The sequence below is a fragment of the Bos javanicus genome, chromosome X, assembly GCF_032452875.1.
Source record: "Bos javanicus breed banteng chromosome X, ARS-OSU_banteng_1.0, whole genome shotgun sequence".
Taxonomy (NCBI): domain Eukaryota; kingdom Metazoa; phylum Chordata; class Mammalia; order Artiodactyla; family Bovidae; genus Bos; species Bos javanicus.
In genome coordinates, this window is record NC_083897.1 from 19,562,910 (window position 1) to 19,589,680 (window position 26,771).

General features: G+C 41.3%; 1 protein-coding gene across 7 annotated transcripts in view; it reads left to right on the forward strand.

The window, feature by feature from the left end:
• The first annotated feature begins 729 nt into the window (after nt 1-729).
• Nucleotides 730-26,771, forward strand: part of INTS6L (integrator complex subunit 6 like) — a 57,403-nt gene continuing 31,361 nt past the window's right edge. Inside the window, exons 1-4 of one of the 7 annotated variants that reach the window (XM_061408446.1) lie at nt 730-1,322; nt 1,463-1,540; nt 25,608-25,757; nt 26,551-26,640. In XM_061408446.1, the coding sequence (XP_061264430.1) occupies nt 1,212-1,322; nt 1,463-1,540; nt 25,608-25,757; nt 26,551-26,640 (429 nt within the window). In that variant the 5' untranslated portion in view covers nt 730-1,211. The remainder of the gene's footprint in view (nt 1,323-1,462; nt 1,541-25,607; nt 25,758-26,550; nt 26,641-26,771) is intronic. The other 6 variants (XM_061408445.1, XM_061408444.1, XM_061408440.1 and 3 more) reach the window with 6 other exon arrangements.

A 26,771-nucleotide genomic window follows, 5' to 3' on the forward strand; every position in this document is an offset into this window, starting at 1 on the left:
GTGACTGGCCACTCATTGAGTCTCTCCCTAGAGCCACACCTGAGCACATCCCTCAGTGCTTCCTCATTTACCTGAGCTGCACTTTCCTTTACTGAAAATTGAACATAATGCCACCTACCACAATGATTTCAAAGACTAAACGAGACTAACGTGGATGGCTGACACTTCATAGGTGCTCAATAAATTTGAGTTGAATCAGAAACCAGGTTGGCAAACCTTCCGTGTGTAAAGGCTGCAGAGACACAACAGTAGGTAGAATCATCACAGGCAGGCCAATACTTTGAAGTGCTCAACGAAACTGAAGAAGCTTGTGCACACAAAACGCCAGTTTAGGTTAACTGTGCTTTAGTTTCCTTTCTAAGTAGAGATACGTGGAATGCAAGGCCAGCAACAGACTTACAAATACTGACCAAGAGTGGGGAGGGATCTGAAGGAATGCAAGTAAGTCTTGCCAGGAAAGAAGTTTGCTGCTTCTGAAATGTTTCGGTCTTAGCCACTGGCAGGATTGATCGATTGCAGTAAGCAGTTTTCTGTGCAGCCTGTCCAAGCATCTGTTTCTGTACTTCTGCACAACTGTTGCTCAAATTCACTCTTCTTTTCGAATTATCATCTTTAAAGAGCAAGCGAAAAATCCATTCAAGCCACCCTAAGTATCCTAACAGCTTCCAAGTCCTCTAAAGGAGGGTCCTTAACATTTCCCCTTACCCCCTGCCTGGGTTCAAACTTCAACTCCCAAGGTCCGCCCAAGTCCCTCCCCTTGCCCTGTCATCTAATGAATATGCAAATACCACATAATTGGCAGCCAATGGCGTGGGTTCTGGTCACATGGTGCCCATGGTAGGTGAGCGGACAGAAGTTGTGTGTCGGTGAACAGAGACAGCTCTCAGTCTGGGGCGAGCGCTTCAGTGAGCGTGGACGGATGCTCGGGTAGTAGTCTCTGCGGCAGCAGCAGCGGCAGTAGTGGTGCCAGAAGAGAGGAAGGGGGAGGGCCCCGAGGGCTACACACGCTCACATTTTCAAGTTCCCTTGTTGGGAGAAGAGGTGGGGCTGCAAAAAGAGGAGGCCAGGAGCAGTTCCATCCGTCCCGTCCCGTCTTCCTCTTGCTCCCTGCACCCTGGCTCTGCGAGAGTTGAGGGTTCAGGTGGCAGTACGCGGCAGTGAGGGCAAGAGGGCCAAGAGAGTGGGGAGCGGAGCCAGGGGTGTGGGGGAAGATGCCCATCCTGCTGTTCCTCATAGACACGTCCGCCTCTATGAACCAGCGCACTGACCTGGGCACCTCCTATTTGGATATTGCCAAAGGCGCTGTGGAGTTATTCTTGAAGGTAAAGGGAGGGGAGGGGAGAGATGGGGAGAGTTCCCGAAGGATGGGGTTGGTGGTGGATTTAGGTGCTTCTGTAACGCTGGTATCGCCCCCTCCACCCCCTTCCCTTCGCGGCCCCCTCCGTCATCCCTCGTCCTGTAGCTGCGTGCCCGGGATCCGGCCAGCCGCGGAGACAGGTACATGCTGGTCACCTACGACGAACCCCCGTATTGCATCAAGGTAAAGGGCCATCCAGGGGGTGGGCCGGGCGGGAAGCAGGAGCCAGTCGGCCTGGGCAGTCGAGACCCCCTGCCCCCGCCCGAGGCGGTCCTGCGTCGCCAGGCGGGGCGGGCAGGGCGGGGTGGGGTGGGGGCGAGGGCGGGGGGAGTGGTGACTCCGCAGCTTCCGAGGAGCCGCGGCGCCTGGGGTCGGGAAGGCGGCCGGGGGAGGGGCGGCCCCGAGGAGAAACCGCAGGAGAGCCGGGCTGGTGGCGGCGACGAGCACAGCTGCCTCGGAAGATGGCGGACATTTTGCTTTTGTATGAACCGGAGAGGGAGACCGAGGGCGCTGCTGAGATGGAAAGGAGGGAGGGGAGGGAGGAGAGGAGAAGGTGGGCCCGAGACGCGAAGGGAGGCTGCGGACGGGCCCGCCCCTTCGGGTCGCACCGCGCGCGGCGGAGGCCGAGGGGCCGAACGGCGCCGGCTTCTCCGCCCCGAGGTGCTGCGGACTCGCGCGCGGGTTTTCCTGGCGCCCGGGCTCCGCCCCCCGCCCCTCCTCCCCACTCCTCCCGCCCTGCGCTGCTTCTCCTCCCTCTCTTCCTCCCGCTCCCCTCCCCTTCCTGCTGAGAGCGTGGCAGAGCCGGCCGCCGGCCTTCAAAGATTAGACTGCTGCTTTTGTGCGTCTGTGGTCTCTAACCCACCCCCACCCAATGGAAAATCAGTCCGCGGAGCCAGCCTCCCAACCCCCCGGCCCGCAGAAACAGTCCTGTTCACTGCTTCTCCTGTGTCGGTCCGGTTAACCCCGGGTCTGTTACCTTAGCTACTGTTAGTGTTTCATTGTAGATTCCACCCAAGCCGCGACGGGGTGGGGCGGGGAGATGCCTAGTCGGAACCCGCGGGGACAGAGCTTTTGGGGGACCTGGCCTACCTACTGACATCATAAATTAGGTTTGTGTTAGTCACGTAGGGATTTGTCCAGGGAAGAGAAAGGAAGGAAGGGGAGGACTAGCTGTGCGCAGTTACAATAGCCAAATTCGATGACTTGATCCACGGGGTTCTGACCTGCAGGAGAGAAGTAGGGAGCATTTCACCTTCCAGACCTCATCCTAATGGTGCGGAGATAAAGAACTGCTTTGCCTGCAGTGGCCCGATAAAATAGAATTCAGACTATTAATGCAACCTGCTTAAGAGTCCTGCTTGCATATTGAAATTTTAAACATATATTACCATAATCCTTGACGTCTATTGCTAGATGCCCTCTTTTTCTCAAATTCTCTTAACAGAGCCGAGGAGGCACTGAATGTGTTATAATCCGTTTTAGCCGAGTGAGGTGTTTAAAAGAATGGAACCTACCAAACTGAATAGTTGGCTAAAGAGAGCGTTCCTTCAGAAGTAAAACCGAAGAGAGACTTTACTTTTGTAACTCGTATCTTCGGTTAACAGTTTGATTATTAGGTTCCCCTGAAAACCATTCTGGTTTTAATGCTTTATTTTCTGTTTTTGATTTATCTATTTAGAAAAATGGAGCAAGTAGACATCTTTAAGAAGGCCATAAGTTTTTTAACATGTCAGTTTCCTACAAGGGTGTGACCATTTTTTTTCCACATAGAAAAGCAGATGTTTGTCCATCCTAAGTATGAAAGTCTACACCCTTGGAGTACTAATACAGATAAGAACCCACTGTTGTACTGTGGCCATTTGAAATCCTCCTTATTTTGAAATAGTAAACAGGATAAATTACAAAGCAGTAGACGTTTTTTTCTTTAAAGGAGTAATTTAGTTAACATTTTGCTGAACAATATTGTAAAGTTAAATAAAATTAAAAACATTTTGCTGAACACCAAGACTCATAGATGAAAAATTATTTTTGATCTATAAAGCTTTTATGGCAATATTTACAGAATCTTTGGAAAGGAAAAAGAAAGTCTGGCCCCCCTCTTAACCATCATCACAGCTTTTTTTTTTTAACCTAGCATTGTAATCAGTGTACTATATTACTTTTGAATTCTACCTTTCCCATCTGTTTTGTTCTATGAATTATTCCCAGTAGCCACATAGTCTTCATACTTAAAATTTTTCGTGGCCGTGTAACTTACCCATGGTATTTTAGATGCTCCAGGTAGTTCTGTGGGCAGAGGGGAAAAGTTGAATTTTGTTTTTAGTGGAAATTTCATCTGTCAGCTTTTTATCTTGCAATCTTGTACACTACATTTTATCCTGAAGTAAAAAACATTCTTCTAAGCTGGCTTTGATCTTTTTTTTATGTGGACAGCTATGTGAAGACACTGTGATTAACACTTCCAATTGCTAATCATGAGCTATCCTCTTCCTTACGCTTTTCCAAAGTCATTCAGGTTTTTTCTTTTTAATCTTATATGATACCTACATGTGCTGGGGAACAATTACTGATTTTAGTGATGTTTTTGTCATTTTGCTGTCTATAACTGAATTGCTAATGATATACCATATCTTGGTAGCACTTTCTTTCTCTGAGTCCCTTTCAGTCACTCTTTCAGCCCACCCCATCCCTCCCCTCAGCATGTGGTAACTATTTGTTCTTCTGCTTCTAGGACCTAGCCATTTTGGAAGGTCTGAAATTTTAGAACATCTGGTGAATTTTTCTTAAAATTTAATCTAATCTTTCACTTGCTGATAGCTGGGAGCCATAAATGTCTGTTTTCTGTCACACCAATTATCAAATAGGTCTTTATTTGACTGTCAGCAGGCGTCTTAGTTCCTACTTAAAACTTCACTCTTCCCTAGGAGTCTGAGGTCCTTTCAGCAAAGTAATGTTAGATGAAGTTTTATTTGTAACTTATTTTTCTGCAGAATAACGTGAAGTGTATTTTTGGGTTTCTCTACAGTTGGAGGGCTTTATCTCTTGTCAAAGAAACTGCTTACTTATTTCTCAGGTCTTGGTTATGTCCAACTGTAAACACTGCAAAACTGATTTTTTTTCCTAGTAGAAGATTCAATTGTATTGGTGGTGTAACAGGCATGAGTTGTGCATTTGGTTGGAAGGTTTATTCCCTAACAGGCGTGGAACTATTCCCAGTATATCCACTTACAAGCTCTGACAATAAATCTTGTTGTGAAAAGTTACTGTGACTGGAATTCTTCACTAAAGTGTACTGTTAAGCATATGAATATAGTATTTCACCCAGGACTTCGTAGCTTCTTACTGCATAGCTCTTTTAAAATTAGTCATACCTGTTACTTGCAGTCAGCTTGACATGGGTGGAAGTAAGTTTGATTTGGGGAACCGTATAAAAGGCATACGAAATGCAAGTATTTTGTGCTACATCTGTTTCAAGTGTTGCTTTGTAGACACATTTTATACATAGTGTCACAAGTGTTAACACTACATTTATACAATGGTATCTCTAGTGTACATAGCTAGGTTGAAGCTGTTTAATATTTTAAAATTTCCAGTGTATCCTTATAAGACTAATACATGGTTTTAAGAAGTGGGGTGGGTTTCTTTTCTCTTTTTTTGGTATAATAGTTCTTAATAGATTTGGCTGAGGTTCTGCTGTCTTGTATGTTTTGTTTTGCTATGAGTCATAATTTCCTTTTATTCAGTGAATAGCAGAGGTAAGCTTGTCACTACTACTAAGTCTGAGCAAATTGAGGGCGTCAAGAAGAAAGTGAGCCATGAGACTGGAGTAGATAATAAGTATTCAACATAGTTTGATGTTTGAAGCTACTTTCTTAAAGTGATTTCTTTTTATTGAAGGCAATACTATTTTTTTAAACATAAAACTGAGTCAGTTTTCTAGAAATAGCTGGAACACATGTATACATCGCAGACAGACATATTTTTTTTTAATATAAATAGGGAGAGATGTTTCCAAGAAATATCCCAAGTCTGTAATTCGAAACAGAGAGCATTTGTAAAAGTAAAAATTTCCCTTGAGTGTTGCTTTTCACATCCTATAGCCAGTCTTGCTTACTGGTATCTGTGTGCCTCTGTCAACATGTATCAGCAAAAGGCAGCATTTTGGCTTACAGATTTAGGAAGTGAACCTATGCTTTTTAATTATGATCTTTGTTGCAAATATTTACTGGTATTTTAAACTAAGGCTTAACTTTGTCATATGCCCATGAGTATATTTTGTGGGCCTAATTTGGAAAAGGAGTGACTTCTAGGGGAGCCTTTCACTGTGGTTGGAAGCTAAGAAAGTGCTTTTGGGTGAAACAGCAGTAAAGTAGCCTGTGAGAACAATCAGAGGCAATTGCATCGAAAACTCAAAATGCTACAAAGGTGGTGCGTCTACTTTTATGATTAGTTGTTTCTTCCCTGACCATGTTTCCTTTTCACCTTCCTCACTAGCCATTTGAAGCATTATTTTGAAATTGAAAAAGAGGGAAAAAATCATCAACAAAATGAAAAGACAACCTGCTGAATGGGAGAAAATCTTTACAAATTATGTATCTGATAAGATGTTACTATCTAAAATCTTACAAGAACTCACATAACTCAATAGCAGAAAAAAAACTAAACAATCTGATTTTAAAAATGGGCAGAAGATCTGAATAGACAGTTTTTCAAAGAAGATACACAGATGGACAGCAGGCTCATGAAAAGATGCTCACCATCACTAATCATCAGGGAAATGAAAATAAAACCACAATAGGATACCACCTCAGGCCTGTTAGAGTAGCTATTATCAAAAAGACAACAAATAACAAGTGTTGGAAAGGATTTGGAGAAAAGGGAACCCTCCTCTGCTGTCGGTGGGAATGTAAATTTGTGCAGCCACTGTGGAAAGCTGTATGGAGGTTCCTCAAAAGATTAAAGCTAGAAGTAGCCTATGATCCAGCAACTCTACTTCTGGGTATTTATCTGAAGAAAATGAAAACATTAACTTGAAAAGAATATGCACCCCCATGTTCATTGCAGTTTATTTACAATAACCAAGAAATGGAAATAACCTAAGTGTTCATTGATGTGTGAATAAAGAAAATGTAGTATATACATACAATGAAATATTATTCAGCCATAAAACAGAAGGAAATCTTGCTATTTGTGACAACATGAATGAACCTTGAGGACATTATGCCAAGTGAAATAAGTCAGACAGGGAGAGACAAATACCATATGATCTCACTTAAATGTGGAATTGAAAACAAAACAAAAAAAGAACAAGCTCATAGATACAGAGAACAGATTGGTGGTTGTGAGAGGTGGAAGGTGGGGAAAGTTGGTGAAGGATGTCAAAATGTACAAACCTCCAGGTATGAAAAAGTCATGAGATGTAATGTACAGTATGGTGATGATAGTTAATAATATTGTATATTTGAAAGTTGCTAAGAAAGTAAATCTTAGAAGTTCATAAGAAAAAAGAAAAAATGTTGTGACTTTGTGTGGCAATGAGTATTAACCAGATTTATTGTGATCATTTTGCACTGTATACAAATATCAAATTATGTTGAAAACCTTAAATGAATACAGTGTTATATATCAATTACACATACATACCTAGAAGGTGAATGCCTCCAGATTTTTATCCAGCCTATAAATTAAATATATTTTACTCGAAGGAATTTTAGGAATGAAGTACTCTGACTGATAGCATTTTTTCTTTATATAAGAGTAAAGGATGGAGGAATTAGAACTTTTAGTCAGTCAGTTTAGTTGCTCAGTCGTGTCCGACTCTTTGCGACCCCATGGACTGCAGTACACCAGGCCTCCCTGTCCATCACCAATTCTCAGAGTTTACTCAAACTCATGTCCATTGAGTTGGTGATGCCATCCATGATGGCATCAGGATGGATGAGGATGCCATCTCATCCTCTGTCATCCCCTCCTCCTCCCGCCTTCAATCTTTCCCAGCATCAGGGTCTTTTCCAATCAGTCAGTTCTTTGCATCAGGTGGCCAAAGTATTGGAGCTTCAGCATCAGTCCTTCCAGTGAATATTCAGGACTTATTTCCTTTAGGGTGGACTGGGTGGATCTCCTTGTGGTCCAGGGGACTCTCAAGAGTCTTCTCCAACACCACAGTTCAAAAGCATCAATTCTTTGGTGCTCAGGTTTTTTTATAGTCCAACTCACATCCATATATGACTACTGGAAAAACCATAGCCTTGACTAGATGGACCTTTGTTGGCAAAGTAATGTCTCTGCTTTTTAACATGCTGTCTAGGTTAGTCATAACTTTTCTTCCAAGGAACAAGCATCTTTTAATTTCATGGCTGCAATCACCATCTGCAGTGATTTTGGAGCCCCCAAAAATAAAGTCAGCCACTGTTTCCACTGTTTCCCCATCTATTTGCCATGAAGTGATGGGACCAGGTGCCATGATCTTCGTTTTCTGAATATTGAGCTTTAAGCCAACTTTTTCACTCTCCTCTTTCACTTTCATCAAGAGGCTTTTGAGTTCCTCTTCACTTTCATCAAGAGGTTCTTTAGTTCTTCTTTGCTTTCCGCCATTAGAACTTGAGTGAAAGCTTATACAGAGAACCCTCCACCAGTCATGTGTATACCACCGTATTTATGTGCACTTTTGTTTGTTGTTTAGTTTTGCAGTGAATAAAATATTCCTTGTTTTAAAGAAGAGAGAGAAAAGTGGGGAAGTTTTGGTAGAAGACTAGCTCTGTGGTCAAGGGAATTAGCACTGCTATTTTCAGATTAGGTTCAAGCTGGAGGATGACTATGGAATGCTGAGAAAATTAGGGAGTCCTGTCTGTTCTGTATTCTAAGCCTCTCTTGTGTCCATTTATTCTTTTTTTCAAGTTTCTATTTCATTCATTTTAATTTTATTTATTTATTTTTGACTGTGCTGGATCTTCGTTGCTGTGTGCAGGCTTCCTCTGGTTGTGGTGAGCAGGGGCTACTCTCTAGTCATGGTGCATCGGTTTCTCATTGCAGTGGCTTCTCTTGTTGCAGCTCACAGGCTCTAGGCAAACAGGCTCAGAGCAGCTAAGTCCACACCACAACTACTGAGAATAAGATCAAACTTGTGTTCCTGCATTAGTAGGTGGATTCTTAACCACTGGACTACCAGGGAAGTCCCTAGCCATTCGTTCTTATTTGCTCCTCTCTTGTTTCAACTTTCAACAATCTTCACCTGGACCATTGTGGCAGCAGCCACTCACTTGGTCTCCCTACTTCTGGTCTTGCTCACCTCTGATTCTTGTGACCTCATTGCCACTAGCTTGCTCATTCTTAAAGTAAAATAAAAACTCATTCCCACACTAAAAATTCTTCACTGACTCCCCATTATATTTCAGAATAAAATCCCTGCTCCTTAGTTTGTCTTTGCCCACAGTGTCTCCTCACGCTTTTTTCTTGGACCTCAGGCTTCAACCACAATAAGAACTTGACCATCTTCTTCAGACTCAATATGCCTCTTGCTTCTGTATCATTGCTTATGTGGTTCCCTCTGCTTGGTTAGCCTGATGTGCCTCAATTATTCATTCTACACTCTCAAAAGTCATCCTGCCCCTCTGCCCACTCCTACTGCAAACAGTGTAACAACTTCCACTATGATCCCTTAACCGTCTGTAACCATCTGTCCAGAAGATGCCGCTTGCTTCTTACAATCACTTCCTCCCCTGAAGGTAGCCATTGGTCTAACTTTTACCACTATTTTGGTGATATGACCAAAATAGTGTTTCTGGAAGAGAAGTCTGACACTGGACTGCTACTACAGCAATCTAGGCTTTTATAAACCATATGTTCAATGAACACCCTCTGTGGACTATACTATACTGTACTTGGAGCCTAAGGTGACTCCAAGAAAAACTTGGCCCAAGGGAAGATTGGAATAGTAAAAGATATAGTCTTAATCCTCAGGGTCTTGAGAATAGTCACTGGAAGAAGGTGACTGGAAAATGTGGAGTAAGGTATGGGGGATGTCAACAACAGTGGATTCTTAACCAACAGATTGGAGTCCATTCATTCCAATGGAAGGAAGGGAGGGAAGATTGACAAGACACAGTGTTAATTCAGTTTATCCAGTCAAGATTGCAACTAGCTGAGATTGGATGCAAAAGGGCTTTGAAACCTACAAGCTAGAGTTTGTACATTTCTCCTGAAAGAAAGAGCTATGAGGTGGATTTGAAGACAAATAGGGTAAGGATTCGGAGAAGGAAATGGCAACCCACTCCAGTACTCTTGCCTGGAGAATCCCAGGGACAGGGGATCCTGGTGGGCTGCCGTCTATGGGGTCGCACAGAGTCGGACACGACTGAAGCAACTTAGCAGCAGCAGCAGCAAGATAAGGATTGTGTGCTTGTTTGATGATAAGGCAGAAGCCTGTGTTGAGATGGGCTGGGGAGAGGGGAGGATGAAAGGTGGGAGAGATTTAAAATATGTAGTTGAAGTTGCCCATTTTGCATGAACGCTAGTCACTTGAAAGCTTTTGACTTTGAGGTTGGGATGGGGGTAGGAGGGACTGCGGAAGGACAGGGCACCATATGGAAAGGGCACATATGTCCTTTACATTTTGCCTTTGCTTCAGGAAGACAACTGCTCCGAATACAGGGTTCTCACTTTCACAGAGTGTTCCAAAATGACAGGTCTTCTACATTTCAGGAACAAATGTGCTTTCTAGAGAAGGGCAGGATTGAAGGACGCTCTATATGTGGGGAAGAGAGGACAAGGATGAAGAAGGGAACCAATTGGTTTAATTTAAGTACTTAAATAAGCAAGTCTCTGTAAACATGTCTTTCAGCACCCTTTTACCAAGAGTGTAGATGAGAGATCCAGGCAGTCCCTTTGTGTGCCTATTGGAAGCTTGGAACACACTATCTCCTGGATACAGTGTTCTAAATGGTGATTAGGTTCCCAGACCTTCCTCCCCAGGAAAGCCTATTAACCCTTAATGCCACTTATCCATTAAACTATTGTGTTTGCTATTGTTTCTACTGGGAAATGGAGTTGGGATTCCAAGGTGCTTTGTTAAAAACACATCCTTTCCCCTCTTCCTCCTCATAGCTCCAGGTGGACTAGTGGTCCCAGAGAGGGGTGGGGACACTGTTAGAGCTCCAGCAATGAGGGTCAAGAGCTGAGGTGGCAGTGAGGGCCGGTATGTCTCTTCAGATATACCAGTCATTCACGTGAGATTGGTTGTATTTGCACCATTCAGGACAGCATCCGCTAGCCACATGTGGTTATTCAGCACTTGAATAGGTGGCTAGTTGGAATCAAGATGTTCTGTAAGTGTAAACTAAATGTGAGATTTTGAAGATTTAGCACCAAAAGTGTATAAAATATATCATTAAGAATTTTTATATTGACTACAAATTTAAACAATATTTTTGATCTACTTTGTTAAATTAAATATTTATCTCACTTGCTTGTATTTTTTAAATGTGGCTACATATGTGGCTTACCCTATATTTTTATTAGACAGCACTGTTGGTCTTTATTTTTTCTTCATATATTTATGACATTCATGTCCTAGAAATTGTTTCTGAACGAAGATCCTCTCTCTCAAAGTTCTGTTTTAAATGAGCACTTCCATAATGGAGTCATTTGTGCATGAAAGGTTATCATACAGTTCAGCGTTGATGGGTTGATAACCCTTGGCCCTGGGGCAAAAGTATGAAAGCATCCCATTCTTGTTTGTATTGAAAGCCAGTTTGGTTGCTTCGACTTTTGGATGTAGTTGGTGATCCAACTGGTTGGGTTGGAAGTTTTTTTCCTGGGCTAAGTACAAAAGAATATATATGTGAACTCCTAATATGACTATAGTAATTTAGAATTCTGTTTGTAATATGTGCTCACCAGTGGCACGAAATGTTCCATGATTGTAGTGTTATTAGAAATATGTAACATATCCCTTACTAGATTTACATAGCTACTTGGCCCAAGAATTCCCAAGAACAGTATTCATCAAGAAAAAGAGGATAAAAGATAAATTCTTTAGCTTGGCATAGTGTAAAACCTAAGAAACAAAGAAGGGTTTGTATCAATGCTCTTGTTGAAGGCTTTCTTGAGGTTCCCTAGCAAAGCTCTTGTCTTGTATCATGGGAAGTCATCAGTAGCATTAAAAGGAGGGGGGTTGTCAAGTGAAGCCAATGGAGGGTTCCCATAATTATTACTTTCTCTAAGCTCAGTATTCCTAAAGGGGGTTACAGGAGTGACAATGTTATTTTTTGTTACTGTAATGGGCCCCATTTAAGGAATAAATACCAATATCTAATTCTGAGCCTGAGTGAGAGTACAGATATGCTGATGAATAACATGTATATTGGAGAAAGGCATGGCAACCCACTCCAGTATTCTTGCCTGGAGAATTCCATGAACAGAGGAGCCTGGTGGGCTACAGTCCATGGAGTTGCAAAGAGTCAAACACGACTGAGCGACTAACACACAACATGTATATGATGTGGAGCCATTTTATAGCCCTAGTTATAAATCCTCCTGAAACCTTATAGTCAAAGATGCTATCTGACTTTCATAGATATGACTTGACTTATATCTACTTCCTTGTAATAATGAACAATAATATAATATCTTTCTAATAATAGCTGTTGACATTTATTGAGTAATGCTGATGTACAGGGCAATGTGCCAATAAATGTACAGTGCTTATTTCATTTATCTTCCCAACTAACCTAAATCATAGGTACTACTATTATCCCCACTTAGCAGATAAGGAAACTGGGGCCCAGAGAGGTTAAGTAACGTGGTTGAATAGTAACTTAGGTCTCTGTGTATTCCAGAGTCTTAAGTAGTGGGCCACTTCACTTTTTATCAATTATGGTAGAATATTCCTTTTAATAACTTCTCAGTGATATTTTCTAATTGTGGGATATGTCCTAGAATCATGTATTTTAGACAGAATTATCATGCTATTGTTTATAGCTGTTTTTGATAACAATGTATGAGGTTGGCCAAAAAAAATAGTTCAGGTTTTTCTGTAACATCTTGTGGAAATCCGAACAAACTTTTTGGCCAGCCTTATATTAGAGCAAGTACTCGATGAATGAAAATTATTACTGCTAGTGTTACCATTTTGACTATTTCTCTGACTCTATGTAGGCGAATATCATGGTACATTTTTCTGTGAAACACTTTGGTCTTTGATTATGCCCCCACTGAGGGAAAGATATGGAGTTGTTGGGACTCTCAGTTGATGGAGCTTGAGATAGTTGGGAGTAGAGGTTGAGGACTGGGGCCTAGGCTGAGTAGGTCCTGTAGGAAGAATGATAGGCTTGAAAAAACAACAGGGTGGTCTTTGGCTATTTAGTGGTCTCCAGAAACTGATATGTCATCTTCACTCTGTCAGTCTCCTGATAAATGTTTTTCTTGTAGGAGAACAAAAGACAGCCGATGTACTACACAGTAGCCATTTAGTTGCCTTTAATCCACAACCTGCCGGAGAGGCAGAAGTGGTTTTGTAAAAAGCCTGAATGCACCCTACTGCCTTCACAGAGTTTTATCTATCAGTCAGTGCCTCATCTCCTGGTTCACTCCTCATTTCAGCCAGATCTCCCATTCTCTTCAAGCCACTCCTCTGCCATAGCCAGATAGCTTTATCCCCCCGCTGCTTAGTTAGGTTGGTAAGAGGTGAATTTCAGAAGATTGGAGGTGCTACCCAACTAAGCCACTGGGGTCTTAACAGGAGAAAAGTTATACCAAGACATTTGTGCTGATGTGCCAGATGTTCATAGAAAAAGTAGAGTTTTGTATCTTCAACCATATGTCTGATAAATTGCACTTGCTCTTTTGTTAGGTACATCCTGTTCTGTAAGACACAGTTCAGTAAACTTAGTACTAAGAGTACTCTGGACTTGGATGTTATTGAACAGAAGACTCAAAACATTTATTTGTGCAATTAAGGAGTAGTACTATTGAGGGAAGTAAAATATAGTTTATTAAGGTCTTCAGACTTATTGTGTGTGTGCTCAGTTCCCCAGTTGTGTCTGATTCTTTGTGGCCCAGTGGACTGTGGGCCACTAGGCTTCTCTGTCCATGGGATTTCCCAGGCAAGAATACTGGAATAGGTTGCCATTTCCTTCTTCAGGGGATCTTGCTGACCCAGGGATCAAACCCATGTCTCCTGTGTCCCCTGCATTGGTAGGGTGATTCTTTACCACTGAGCTGCCTGGGAAGCCCACTATATAGCTACTTGGGCTAATTTACTAATGTTTATTCTTTTTGTCCTTGCCTATATTTGAAACTGTTAAAGCTCCTTTCTTCCAGAAACTTATCACCTCCTCCATTCTGTTTTTCCACCCCTCTTTCTGATAAGTGTGTCCCTATCTGCAAAATTCTTTCCCTTGGTGAATGCATTCTACATCATTCATGGTTTCAAATATTCCTTTTACTCTCCATCTTCAGCTTCTCACCCGGGCATCTCAAGCTCATGATGGGACATCTCCACTTGACTATCTTTTAATTTTAATTTGTTTATCTTTTAGCCATGCTGCAGCCATGTGGGATCTTAGTTCCCCGACCAGGGACTGAACGTGTACCTCCTGCATTGGCAGTGCAGAGTCTTCACCACTGGACCACTAGGGAAGTCTCTGCCTATCTTTCCATCAGCTCACAGCATGTCAAACAGATCTCCTTATGGCTCTAAAACTATCCTGTCTTCTATGTTCCCCATCTTTTAGTCACCCAGGATTGCAAGCTGGGGATTATTCACCTTTGATCCTATCCTTCCATCTTCTAAGGCCCATGCCTTTGAAATATCCCTTATATATGTTCCTTCAACTCAACTTCTGGTGCCATCACTTCAGTCCAGGTCCTGACTTCCATGTTTTGATACTTCTTTTCAATAACATCCAAATCCAGTACCATGAGTGCTAAGTTGCTTCAGTAGTGTCCAACTCTTTGCAATCCCATGGACTGTGGCCCACCCAGCTCTTCTAGCCATGGGATTCTCTAGGCAAGAATACTGGAGCGGGTTGCCATTTCCTTCTCCAAGGGATCTTCCTGACCCAGAGATTGAATCTGCATCTCTTATGTCTCCTGCATTGGCGGGTAGGTTCTTTACCACTAGCACCACCTGGAAAGCCCCCTTATATATGTTCCTTCAACTCAATTTCTGGTGCCATCACTTCAGTCCAGGTCCTGACTTCTATGCTTTGGCCTGTAACAACCTTCTTCTGGAATCTCCCAGTGAGTTCAGTTCAGACGTTCAGTCATGTCCGACTCTTTGTGACCCCATGGACTGTAGCACGCCAGGCTTCCCTGTCCATCACCAACTCCCAGAGCTTGCTCGGACTCGTGTCCATCGAGTCAGTGATGCCATCCAACCATCTCATCCTCTGTTGTCCCCTTCTCCTCCTGCCTTCAATCTTTCCCAGTAGTGGAGTCTCCCAAGTGCCTCCCAAATTCCTACTCTACCCACACCAAGTGCTAACTTTCTAAAAAAGCTGATTTCATCCTATCACTCCCCTGCTCACAACCCTTCAGAGACTCCCCAGTGCCTATGGAATCAAGCCAAAATTGCTCAGTCTGCCATTCTGAGCTCTCTAGGGCCTGCTCCATGTATCTGTATAAACATATTTCCCCTCATTTCCCCACAGGAGCCCTGCCCTTCAGCCAGACCTCTCTTTCTACCACCTGAGTTTGTGTCCTTATTCTTGATGCCAACTCTTAGACCATCAGTTAACCAGAGGGGGAAGAGATAGAGAGCCAGAGGAGCCAGAGGCCCAGGGGAGGAGAGAAAATGCACTGAAAGCATGCCAGTTAAGGTTGTGACTTGAGGAGAAGGAGGATGTGACAGAAGATGCTTTAAATGCTGTTGTAATGATGAGAATTTGCAGTAGGAAGGGGGAGAGAGCTGAATTCTGACCTTTAGTGGTTGAGTAGCCTGAACCAGACCAAGATGTTTAGATTTAAATTGGCCTCCAGTTGCCAGGAAGCCCTGCTGTTTAATCAGAAGCCCCACACAACTAGATATTGAATAATGGAATTCTAGGGAGAATATCTAGCCTTTTAATACAGCCGCGACATTGGAAAGTTGGGGGTCCTTCCTGTTGTATGTCTTGTAGAAGAACATGCATCATGTTTGGAGCCCCAGTGCTCCATTTTTCTTAAAAGCTGACATGTGTTTAGACTTTGTAAATCCCATTTCATTAGTGAAGCTGTATGTTAGCAGTTTATTTCAAGTCTTTCTAGGTACTTTCATAAAAATTAGATTTGAAAAAGTGGTCACAGGATAGCCTGTCTGTTAGATCTCACCATCCACAGTCAAGTAAGTCTGGCAAGTCATGTCTCTTTGGACTGGGAGGTAGAGACCAGGATTCTTTAGGCACAGTCTGCTACTGATTAGATACATGACCCCAGACAAGTCACTTAACCTTTTAAGGTGTCAGTTTTCTTATCTGTAAAATGAAGGGATTAGACTAGATTATTTCCACTATTCCTTCTGAAAAAAGTCCAGGATAGAATTGTATAACTGAAAGGCAAGAAGTGGAATAATTCAGGCTGGGAAGTTGGGGTGATTTCAAACTTGCTTCAAATTTTAGAAAACAGTTTCTGTAAGTGGTTAATGTGCTGTATCACATATCTACTGGTTAGATCAGTCACTCCAACTTATTGGTAAATGTCACTTCATTTTATTGGAGTCATTTCTGTTTGCTGCCAAACAATTTAAAGTTCAAGACAGATTCCTAGCCATGGTTACCTCTAAAGAGTGGAATTGACAGTTTGGTGAAGAGATAGACTAACTTTGTACTTCTGTTGGGATTTTTAACAGTGAGTGTGTGTTACTTTTTTTTTTTCTAATTTTATTTCATTTTTAAACTTTACATAATTGTATTAGTTTTGCCAAATATCAAAATGAATCCACCACAGGTATACATGTGTTCCCCATCCCGAACCCTCCTCCCTCCTCCCTCCCCTTGTGTGTTACTTTTATAATGTGAAAAACAGCTTATAAAATTTTTTGAAAGAATTTTAAACAAAGAATTAGTCTGGAGGAAAGAGATGCCATAAGATCTTTAGAAAGTAAGGAATGGCCATTGTGCTCTCTCCTTTGTTAAACACTTGCTGTAATGTTTGGGTGGCTTAATCTCATTCCTGTCCCTGTGTATTTTTTTTTCCGAGGCCACTTTTGTTGATTTTTATCTTGTGTGTGTGTTCATAAAAATGTCTCCTATCAGAACCCCAAATCTAAACAGTTGAACATGAGCCTTGCACTATAGCATTTTTTTTTTGGTTTGGTTGGGTTTTTTCTTTTTTTAATAATGGCTATTGGTCAATAGGTACAGTTGAAATGGATAGGGAGTGAAAGAGGAAACTTAACATTTATATCTGACCACATTTGGTAAATTCTTTGCAACTATATGGTATTTTTCTTTCAGTAGCAGTTCAATTGCTTCTTGGACAGAGGAAAAAATTTGCTTTCTATACGTTAGCATCCTCTGGTGGAGATCAAATTTCTTTTGATCTTATGCTTTCTCTGAGAGGTGTGCTACTTTATAATTTTATTTTAATTCTCCAGGGTAAGAATTGAAAAGTCATAAATGAATTTTGCAAATATTTTAGGATAATCCCTATGATTGTTAATCCACCAAAAAAAACCCCTCAAACTAGGTATCTTAAAGAGACCAGTGACACAAAAATGGTAAACTTTGTAAGGATGGAATCATGTCTTTGCCCGGTTTACTTAAAAATTTGTGGTTATGAGAGTCTTTAACCATCTGCTGAAAAAAAAAAATCCAGCAGGCCACAGTCTGTCAAATAAATTTCTGCAATATACTAGGAAATCAGTTTCTAAGAACTTCTTTAAAAAGTAGAAGACTCAAGTAAGCCAGATTTCTTTTACATGGTCTTGGCTGGTAGTATTTCCTGAAGCTTGTGGATGAAAATTCATGGACCGAAGCACAGAATGATAGTATTCAGAGTTCTCTGGGAGAGAACTGATGTAATCAAATAAAATGGACTTCAGGCATTTTACCAAGTTCAAGACACTAAGGAGTGCCCCTAGGGAAGTAACTTTGACAAAAAGGGATCCAAGAAAACTGGATGTTCTTAAAACAAGTAATTTTACAACAGAAAGCTATATTGGTACACATAAAACACAGAATAATAGAATGCCTCCTTTGAACCTAGAAGTGTATCAGTACCTTGAGTCAAGTGAGAAAACCACACTCACACAAAACAGTGAAATCAGACCAAATTACTAGAGTATTAAGGGGAAAAATTGTATCAGATAGGGTCTGAAAATAGAATGCAAAATAGAGTTTTTCAAAGTTGATACAAGAAGGAAGATAATCCTAAAATGATACAGTGTCTTCCTAATGTATATTTCACAAGTTTAACAACCTTCTTTATAGGTGTGCTAGCTGTAAACACGATTTTAAACGACATTTGAGCATATTAAAGTGATTTCAGCTTACATGTTCTGTTTACCTAAGAGGGTAAGTAAACCTCGTCTTATATGTATCAGAATTGGAGTCCATTTTAGTTGCTAGAAGATAATTCTCAAAGTTGAAGACTTTTAACTTGCACAAATATTCCATATAAGGCTAAGGGCAAAGACCAAGGGAAAAGTCATTTGTCTTCTCAGGAGACAGAGTTGATTAGAAAAGCAGGGCTTCTTATTTTTCATGTCATCCTGTCCCACTGATCAGTTTACCAACACAAGAACAGTTTGTGATGACAAAGATGATAGAATGGTAAATTGGAGAAGAAGGTTAAGTTGGTTGAAAAGATGCTGTTGAAGTTGATTTATTCAGATTGTCTGGGATGTTGCAGAACAAGTTTCTCCCAAACTGTGGAGAGCAGATGGAAAAAGGAAAATAGTTTATCTTTAAAGGAGAGAAATGATGGCCCTGCTAAATTTAGACTCTTTGGCCTTAACTTGCAGCATCTGGGAAAATACTCAAATCTGTTCATCATCTTGTTTGTACCACCTAGAAGAAGAGCTCAAAGTTCAGGATAGTCCTCTGTATGGGTTTATGAAGGGCACATATAACCAGGCTGATTTCATTTCCTTTCATTAAAGTTTAAAAGTCTTGTCAAAGAGAGGGAAACGTGTATTTTCTCTCTGGAATCCAGTGAGGCTTTTTCTTCATTGTGATGCACTTGCTAATCAGCTAGGAAGCCTTGGACTGAATTGAACTGCTCTTCAGGGCAGGGTCCAAATAGGCTTTTGGGTACATGTGCCCAAAATGGGTTTGCACAGTGGCTCAGCACCCAGTCAGAGGGACAGAGCATGTGATGCTCCTTCAGTGAGAGAGAGCCTGGCTTGTGACAATCTGTAATATAGAAGGATTATTTTTGCTGTTTGAAAAGATTCACTGCCATTCATTCCCTTTCAGAAGCTGTCACCCTAGAGAATTTTAGCTATTTAACTTTTTAAATTTATAAATATTCCATTTGTAAGGTCTTTTAGGGGGCGTTTCTCCTGTGGAAAGTTAGATACAGCTGCCCTAAAAAAGTGTTTTTCAGTTACCTTGGCTGGAGAAACCACTAACACATTCATGAAATCTTCACTATATACTAAATCTAACATGATCATTTATAATTTGGAAAAGGATTACAGGTGACCTTTAGAGATAGAACAAGGGTTTACAGAACAAGCTCTAACACCACTCCCACGTCCCCTTCAAGGACAGTTCATCTGTTTTTTCTCTCTTTTTCTTGTTTATGCTTCCTGGCAAGATTTCCTTGGAGGAAAAGGGGTCTTTATTTTAAAAAATAAAAATAAAACAAGCATCAGTGAATCAGAGAAATGGTCCTGCTGAAATGGGATGGAGGTCAGAAAGGACAAGTGTTAGGATACTGAGGTTTGGAGGAGCCATTAAATAACATCCCTACCTTTCCTTCCTCCATTGAAACCAATGGAGAAATAAGGCAGACACAGGAACCAGCCAGTGTTCTAAATAACAGCCTTATTCCTGATAAAAGCTATACTGGAGGGTGGAGCCTAGATGTGTGTTCATGAAAAGCTTTCACATAGTTCGTGTGTGTTGACAGACCTCCACTAAGGTCTGTTGTAGGGGCAGAACTTGCCCTTTAAGCACCTTATGGTTATCGTCAGAGGACAGACCAGATAAGAAGATGGAAATAGGGGTGCGGAGGGTAATAGAAAATATTTCTTTTAGGCTTTACCTTTCTGAGGAAAGAAATACAAACTCTTTCCTTTCTGTGCTGATATTAGTGGGGAATAAACAACTAGTGGGCTAGTCTGTAGAGCTGTGGGGAGAACCCAAGGCACTGATAGACTAAAAGGCCCATGCTAATTCTGCTGATATTCAAAGATGTCTTTAGTTGGCTATACACATGTAAACCAGGCCTGAATTAGCATTTTTATTAACATATGAGGCATTTTTCTTTCTGTAAGCCAGATTTTTTTTTTAACAAGGTAACCAGTAGAGAGTGACTGGGGGCTATTTTATTTATTTATTTTCGGCTGTGCTCTGCAGTGTATGGGATCTTAACTTCCTGACCAGGGATTGAACCCATGCCCCCTGCATTGGGAGCACAGAGTCTTAACCACTGGACCATCAGGGAAGTCCCTGTAAGTCAAATTTATATAAAGGACAAATACAAGGTATGGAATAATAGAATATAAAGGCTGAAAAGGACCTTAGAATTGGTTTTCAATATTTTCATTGCTTAAATGAGGAAACAGCCTCAGCAAGGGGTAAACGGTTTACTCTGGACCACTTGTTTTGCTAGTTAATTATGGCCAGGATTGGACCAGGGTCTTCCAAATGCCAATTCACTGCTCCCCACACCCAACTGTTCTGCGTTCTGACATCAGGGAAAGTAGGCTTAAATTAAATGAAATTTGGAAATTCTATTAAACTTAGGAACCTTTAAGCTAGTATAACAAGACATGTCTATGCGTTGAATATGTGGAATATGTAGAAGAATCTCTAGTATAATGGTTTACATTGGTGGGTTCTCCAGTTAGGCTGTGCTGTGTGCTGTGCTTAGTCACTCAGTTGTGTCCAACTCTTTGTGACCCCATGGACTGTAGCCCGCCAGGCTCCTTAGTCCATGGAATTCTCCAGGCAAGAATACTGGAGTGGTTGCCATTCCCTTCTCCAGGGATCTCCCCAACCCAGGGATCGAACCCAGGTCTCCCACATTGCAAGTGGATTCTTTACCATCTGAGCCACCAAGGAAGCCCACAGTTAGGCTACCTGGGTTCAAATCCTGGCTGTGTCATTTACTAGTTGTTTTGACTGAGACAAGATGCTTATCCTCTCTGAGCCTCAGTGTGCTCATCTATTAAATGGGAAATAATAATAGTACCCACTTTGTAGGGTGGTTATGAGGCTCAAATGAGAAGGATACATATAAAATATTCTGTTTAGCATAAGCGAGTTCCTGACACATAGGCACTGATAAATATTGCCTGTGATTATTATTTGTTATCATATCATTATCCTCATTTTACTTCTGGGAGACTTTAAAAACTTGATCTGTGAAGACAGCAAAGTCTTAGTTTAGAATTCCCCCCACCCCAGCTTACTCCTTTGTCCTGAACATCTATTCTTCAGTGCTCTCAGGTTAGAAGTTTTGTAATCATCTTTTACTCTGTCTCCTTTAGGCCTATTGTCTGTCTGTCACCAAGTCCTATTTTGGTGGTTCAAATGTTTCTCAATTAACCCCTTCCTCTTAATTTCTATCCTAATTCAGACCCTGATTCCCTCAGACCTGGATGCCTATTCAAACCTCCTAGCTTCTTTTTCCTAGCTACAGCTTCTTCTTCTCCAGTCTATCCTATAATTCACTGCCAGACTGACCTTCCTGAGATGCTGTTTGATCCTGTCTCCCCCTGCCCTGAAATCTGTAATGAGTCTATTTTCTGCCAATGCAAGGCCAAGTTCTCCTGCCTGACCTTCAGCTCCCTCTAGATCATCTCTACCTAATAGGTATATAATGCCAGCCATCCACAACAGTTCAGATTTTCTAGTAGCCACATTAAAAAGTAATCTCGAGTCAGACTGGCCATGTTTCAAGTTCTCAGTGGCCCCATGTGGCTGAATAGTGCAACTCCAGACTTCCTCTCTGACTGTCCCCATTCTCCAAACAAGACATACCCACATCTTACTTCCTCCTGGCTTATGAAAACAAAATAGGGATGGTAATACCATGCTTATTTTATAGGATTGTCTTAGGCAAATGTGAAGTGTGAAAGCGCTTTGTAAGCTGTAACGCTCCATAAAAATCTATGAAAATTACTGTCAGAAGTAAAGGCTTTACTGTGGGAGATTGGATACATGTATAGATACATGTATATGTATGGCTGAGTCTCTTTGCTGTCCACCTGAAACTATCACAACATTGGTAATCAGCTATCAGATCAGATCAGTCGCTCAGTCGTGTCCGACTCTTTGTGACCCCATGAATCGCAGCACGCCAGGCCTCCCTGTCTATCATCAACTCCCGGAGTTCACTCAGACTCACATCCATCGAGTCAGTGATGCCATCCAGCCATCTCATCCTCTGTCGTCCCCTTCTCCTCTTGCCCCCAATCCCTCCCGGCATCAGAGTCTTTTCCAATGAGTCAACTCTTCACATGAGGTGGCCAAAGTACTGGAGTTTCAGCTACTCCAATATAAAATAAGGAGTTTTAAAAGAGAAAGATTTTACTGACATAAAAGTAGGATATCTTTGGAGTAATTTGAAATAAAAGACTTTATTAAGAACAACGAGCTGTCCTGAATTCATTTATGAAAAAATCAACTACAAGCAGTGACTGAAGAATATAAACATCTACTCTCTCCCACTGGCTCTAAATAATTATCTTTTGGGAAGAATTTTTCACATTAATAAGACTCTACAGATATTTAAATTCCTCTTTAGGCCTTTTTTCCCCTTCAGCATCTTGAGGACTGGATTTAGGGGCATTAATTCTTCTCTAGAAGAAACTAAACTGCTACCAGGAAATTTATTGTTTTGGGTAGTAAATGTAGCCCATACACTTTTAGTACTGAGATAGGCCTAGCATTTAAATCTCATGTATTATCTAATTCATTGCAAAGGATTGGAATTGGCCTAAAAATTGAATGCTGGTGATTCAGGTGTAGAAGCAATTTGTAAAACGTTTTCAACACATATGATAAAGGAAGTTTTAAGGAGCAATTATTCTGACAGGTGGATTAGTGACAATTTGTACACAATATTTGAAACACTGATGAGTTATAGGGTGCTTGCTTAGATGGTACTCAAACCTTATCCCAGCCCTTTACCAGATTAAATAGTTCACTATTTTTTTCTTTAGTTGTGCCTTGAATTATCCGGTGGGTCTTAGGAGTTCAACACTCACTGCAGAAAGAACTAAGATTGCAGTGTAGAAGTTAGATTGCTAAATGAAGTCATTCTGGGAAAAAAAAGTCTATAAAGTGCCTTCTGGGTGAAAGACACCACCATTCACAGGTTTGCCCAAGCCAGAAAACTCAGCCTAATGTATGACCCTTTTTATCCCTCACGCATCCCCCTAATTAGCTACTAAATCCTTCTGACTCCACCCACCTCTGAAATACTTCTTTAATCTGCAGCCTCCTCTCCATCTCCACTGCCCTCGCTCAGGCTTTCATCACATTTCTTGTAAGTTATTGCAACATTCCCCAAACCAGTTTCCCTACCTCAAGCTTCAGCTTCCCCTCCACCCCACAATTTATTCTCCAACTCCCAAGAGAATGATCTTGCTAAAATACAGATATGATCATGCCACTCCCCTAATTAAAAACTTCAAGTCATTCCTAGGGCTGACAGATAAAATCCAAAGTACTGAGCACAGTGTACAAAGCACATTACAGTCAGAGCCCAGCTTATCAGCTTTGCCTCCCACCGTGTACCCAGAGCGATGATAATCAAATTACTTGTGGCTCCTCAGGAAGCCCTAGCCTTTTATAAACTCTCTATTCTCTTCCTTTGGACTGCCTCCTCCACTCCTCACATCAGCGTAGGGATCCCGTGATCATCTTCTCCTGCCATTGTGTGTGTGTGTGTGTGTGTGTGTTAGTCGCTCATTGGTGTCCAACTCTTTGGGACTCCATGGACTGTAGCCCACCAGGCTCCTTTGTCCATGGGATTCTCCAGGCAAGACTACTGGAGTGGGTTGCCATTTCCTTTCCAAGTCTCCTGCCATTAGACTTCTTCAAATGCCCAATCTTCTGCGACAGGCTTCCCTAACTCCCTGGTTATTTGTTCTTTCCGTCCCCATAACTGCATTTCTTATTCCTTTGCGGCTTGAACTCATCAAGGGCTAATTCCTCTCAACATCTCCAGCATGTAGCATTCTGCCCAGCATAGCATAGTTGGTCCATAAAAATTGGTTGGATAAATAAAGGAAAGAATTGATACTATCTCTCTCCCAGACCCCCAGCTGTAGACCTTCTCTTCTACTTCAAAGAATTAATTTTTAATTCAGTGTGATTTATAATCATCTGATATTTCTAAGTATTTGATGAGGACAGTTGAAATAATAATCCTTGCTTTTAAGTAAACTGATAAGATATTCCTTGGGCCAAAGGAATACATGGATTTGACCTTTAGATGCTTTGACTTAATAGTATATGTTAGCAAACACACACATACAATGCACATTCTTAACTTCACAGAATCCAGAGTGTTGGACTGGAAAAGATCTTAAATCAGGATCCCCTTCACCTTGAATGGTTATGAAGGTTGGGTGCTGTTCAAACCTAGGGAGCACCATTCTCGTTTGAATGGCTCTACAGGGTCGTAACATATACAGCCTCACACAGTATCCCTGTTTATCTAAATCTCTTCATTTTCAGATAATGAAATGTAGGTCCTAAAAGCCAACAAATTTGCTCAAGGTTATGCAGATTCTTCATAGTAGGGTACAGGCAATCTCTTCTGCCTCTCAGTCATTCTGACCCAGATTGCTTTAGAAGGCTATAAAACTAAAAGATAATGTTTGCTCTAGTTATATGGATAATGGTCTTTAGCTAAATATGAAACTTCAGTCATTTCATTTAGCTTTGCATTATTTGCTCTGGCTTTCCACCTCCAGCTGTACTGATCTGGTGGGCATGATTCAGCTTTCAGCATATTACATGACTGCCCTTAGGGCAGTTGCCGTTTGTCCCACCAGGTTGCCAGGCTGTGCTGCCTGCCCTCTACCTTGCTGGTCTATTCCTTTGTGACCTGTTAGCTGCCATCTTCTTTTTGCTTCTCTTCTTGGCATTTCATGCTGCTTTGTTTTTATAGCCGCATTGCTGACCAGTCAATGTGGTCCTTTCCTTCTATTCTACAAACCATTCAACCACAGCATATTGGCTGTTGACCTTGAGTTTTTGGTTCTTTGCTACTGTTCATACCAGCTAAGGGTGCCTAGGCTATGCTGCTTCTTTGCCAAATGTTTTTGTTTCTTTTCTTTCTCCCTTACTCTAGACTTGGGGCTTTCTGAATGCTTAAAGATGCCAGACAGGTTGTCTCCAGATACTTGTGACTTTATTCCTATAATTCTCCTTATACTTTCGTTTAAAGTGAAAGTATTGTTTGGGAAAAATTATCTTGGTTAGAAAAGCTCAGGTAGGTCAGATGCTCATAATAGTTGATTGTCTGTATCAAGGATGATGCATTTAAAAAAATAACTCCTTCCTCTCCCCCTTATTCCTTGTTCATCCTCAGTGTCAAACTAAAGTAAATACTGTGGTGTTTTGGCAGGTTTGATTGAGCCTGAATAGAAAACTAGCAGACTTCTTGAGCCAAAGCCCACCAGCCACAATGGACTGAATTCACTGTTTGCATCTTTGGTCTTGATCATCGAGGGTGGCAGATCTTTCTCAAACTGGTTGCTTTCTTTAGTTCCACTTGATCAGTCAATATATAGAATACATAATATACTTAATGAACTATTGGGCTTCCCCAATGGCTCCGTGGGTAAAGAATCTGCCTGCAGTGCAGGAGATGTGGGTTTGGTCCCTGGGTTGGGAAGATCCCCTGGAGAAGGAAATGGCAACCCACTCCAGTATTTTTGCCTGGAGAATTCTATGGACTGAGGAGCCTGGGAGCCTACAGTCCATGGGGTTGCAAAGAGTCAGACAACTGAGCAACTAAGCACACACATGCACACAAGGAATTATTGATTTGTTAGAGGTTTGATACTTGTTATTTAGTGGTTGTTTGCATTTTATATATTGTTCATTGTGTAATTGGGAATTTTTTGTAAATGTTTGGTTTTCAGGCTGGTTGGAAGGAAAATCACGCAACATTCATGAGTGAACTAAAAAATCTTCAGGCTTCTGGACTGACTACTCTTGGTCAGGCTCTAAGATCCTCATTTGATTTGTTAAATCTCAATAGATTAATATCTGGAATAGACAATTATGGACAGGTAAAAAATTCTTTGAGTGAGTATAGCTAATTTATTTTGGTGACTTGGGGTAAGAATTTAAAATTGAGCATGGCAGCCAAGTTTTCTGCTCCTTTTCATAACATCCAAAAGGAGGTCCATGTGTAGTTTAAATATATCCTTTAACAAAAATCCTTTAGGTAGAGTCTTTTATGTGCTTTGACCATAAAATGGTTAAAATTGCCTACCCATCAGATCATCAGTTATAATGGGATGAATAAATTGCCGAAAAAAATTGAACAAGACAATTGAAGAGAAACTTTCAGAGTCCTTAAGTCCCTCATCCCTCCCAAGTTATGAAAAAGCTCTATCATAAGAGGAAGGCAGAATAGTGTTTGCTGCAGTGATCATTGCACTTTTCTACTGTAAAAACTGCTCACAATAACCAGAGTCACCGTCCAGGTTACAGATATAAGTCACTTATATCCCCCTTTCTGTGCCAAGATTCTGAATGGAATCATGGGTGTGGCTGATGCTGCCATTGTAATGTCTTTAATATCTTTCATGGTTACCTAGAAAGCAGAGGGTGGGGGGATTTGGATGTTATAGTTTGAGAGGTTCCCGAATTATAAGAATTCCTCAGTTTATTCTGAATGTTACCTCTGTAGAGATTGTTATTTTGATCCCCACCCACTTCAGTCCCTAATCTTTTCCTTCTTATTTATCCAGGCAAATTTTATCACACACTTGAGAGATCATAGGCAAGATAAATGTCAAAATTGAAATATAATTTTATTACTTTACATGGCTCTAATACTTTTTAAATGTATTTTAGGGACGAAATCCATTTTTTTTAGAACCATCTATTTTAATTACCATCACAGATGGAAACAAGTTAACAAGTACTTCTGGCGTTCAAGAAGAGGTGAGATTTCATTTTTTTTAATTTCGTTTAAATGGCAGAGAACATGCAGCTATTTCTGCATGTGGGAGGCATACATTCCCAGTTAAGAATAAATGTAATCAAACGTTCCATCTTGGGAATCCTTGAAAGAT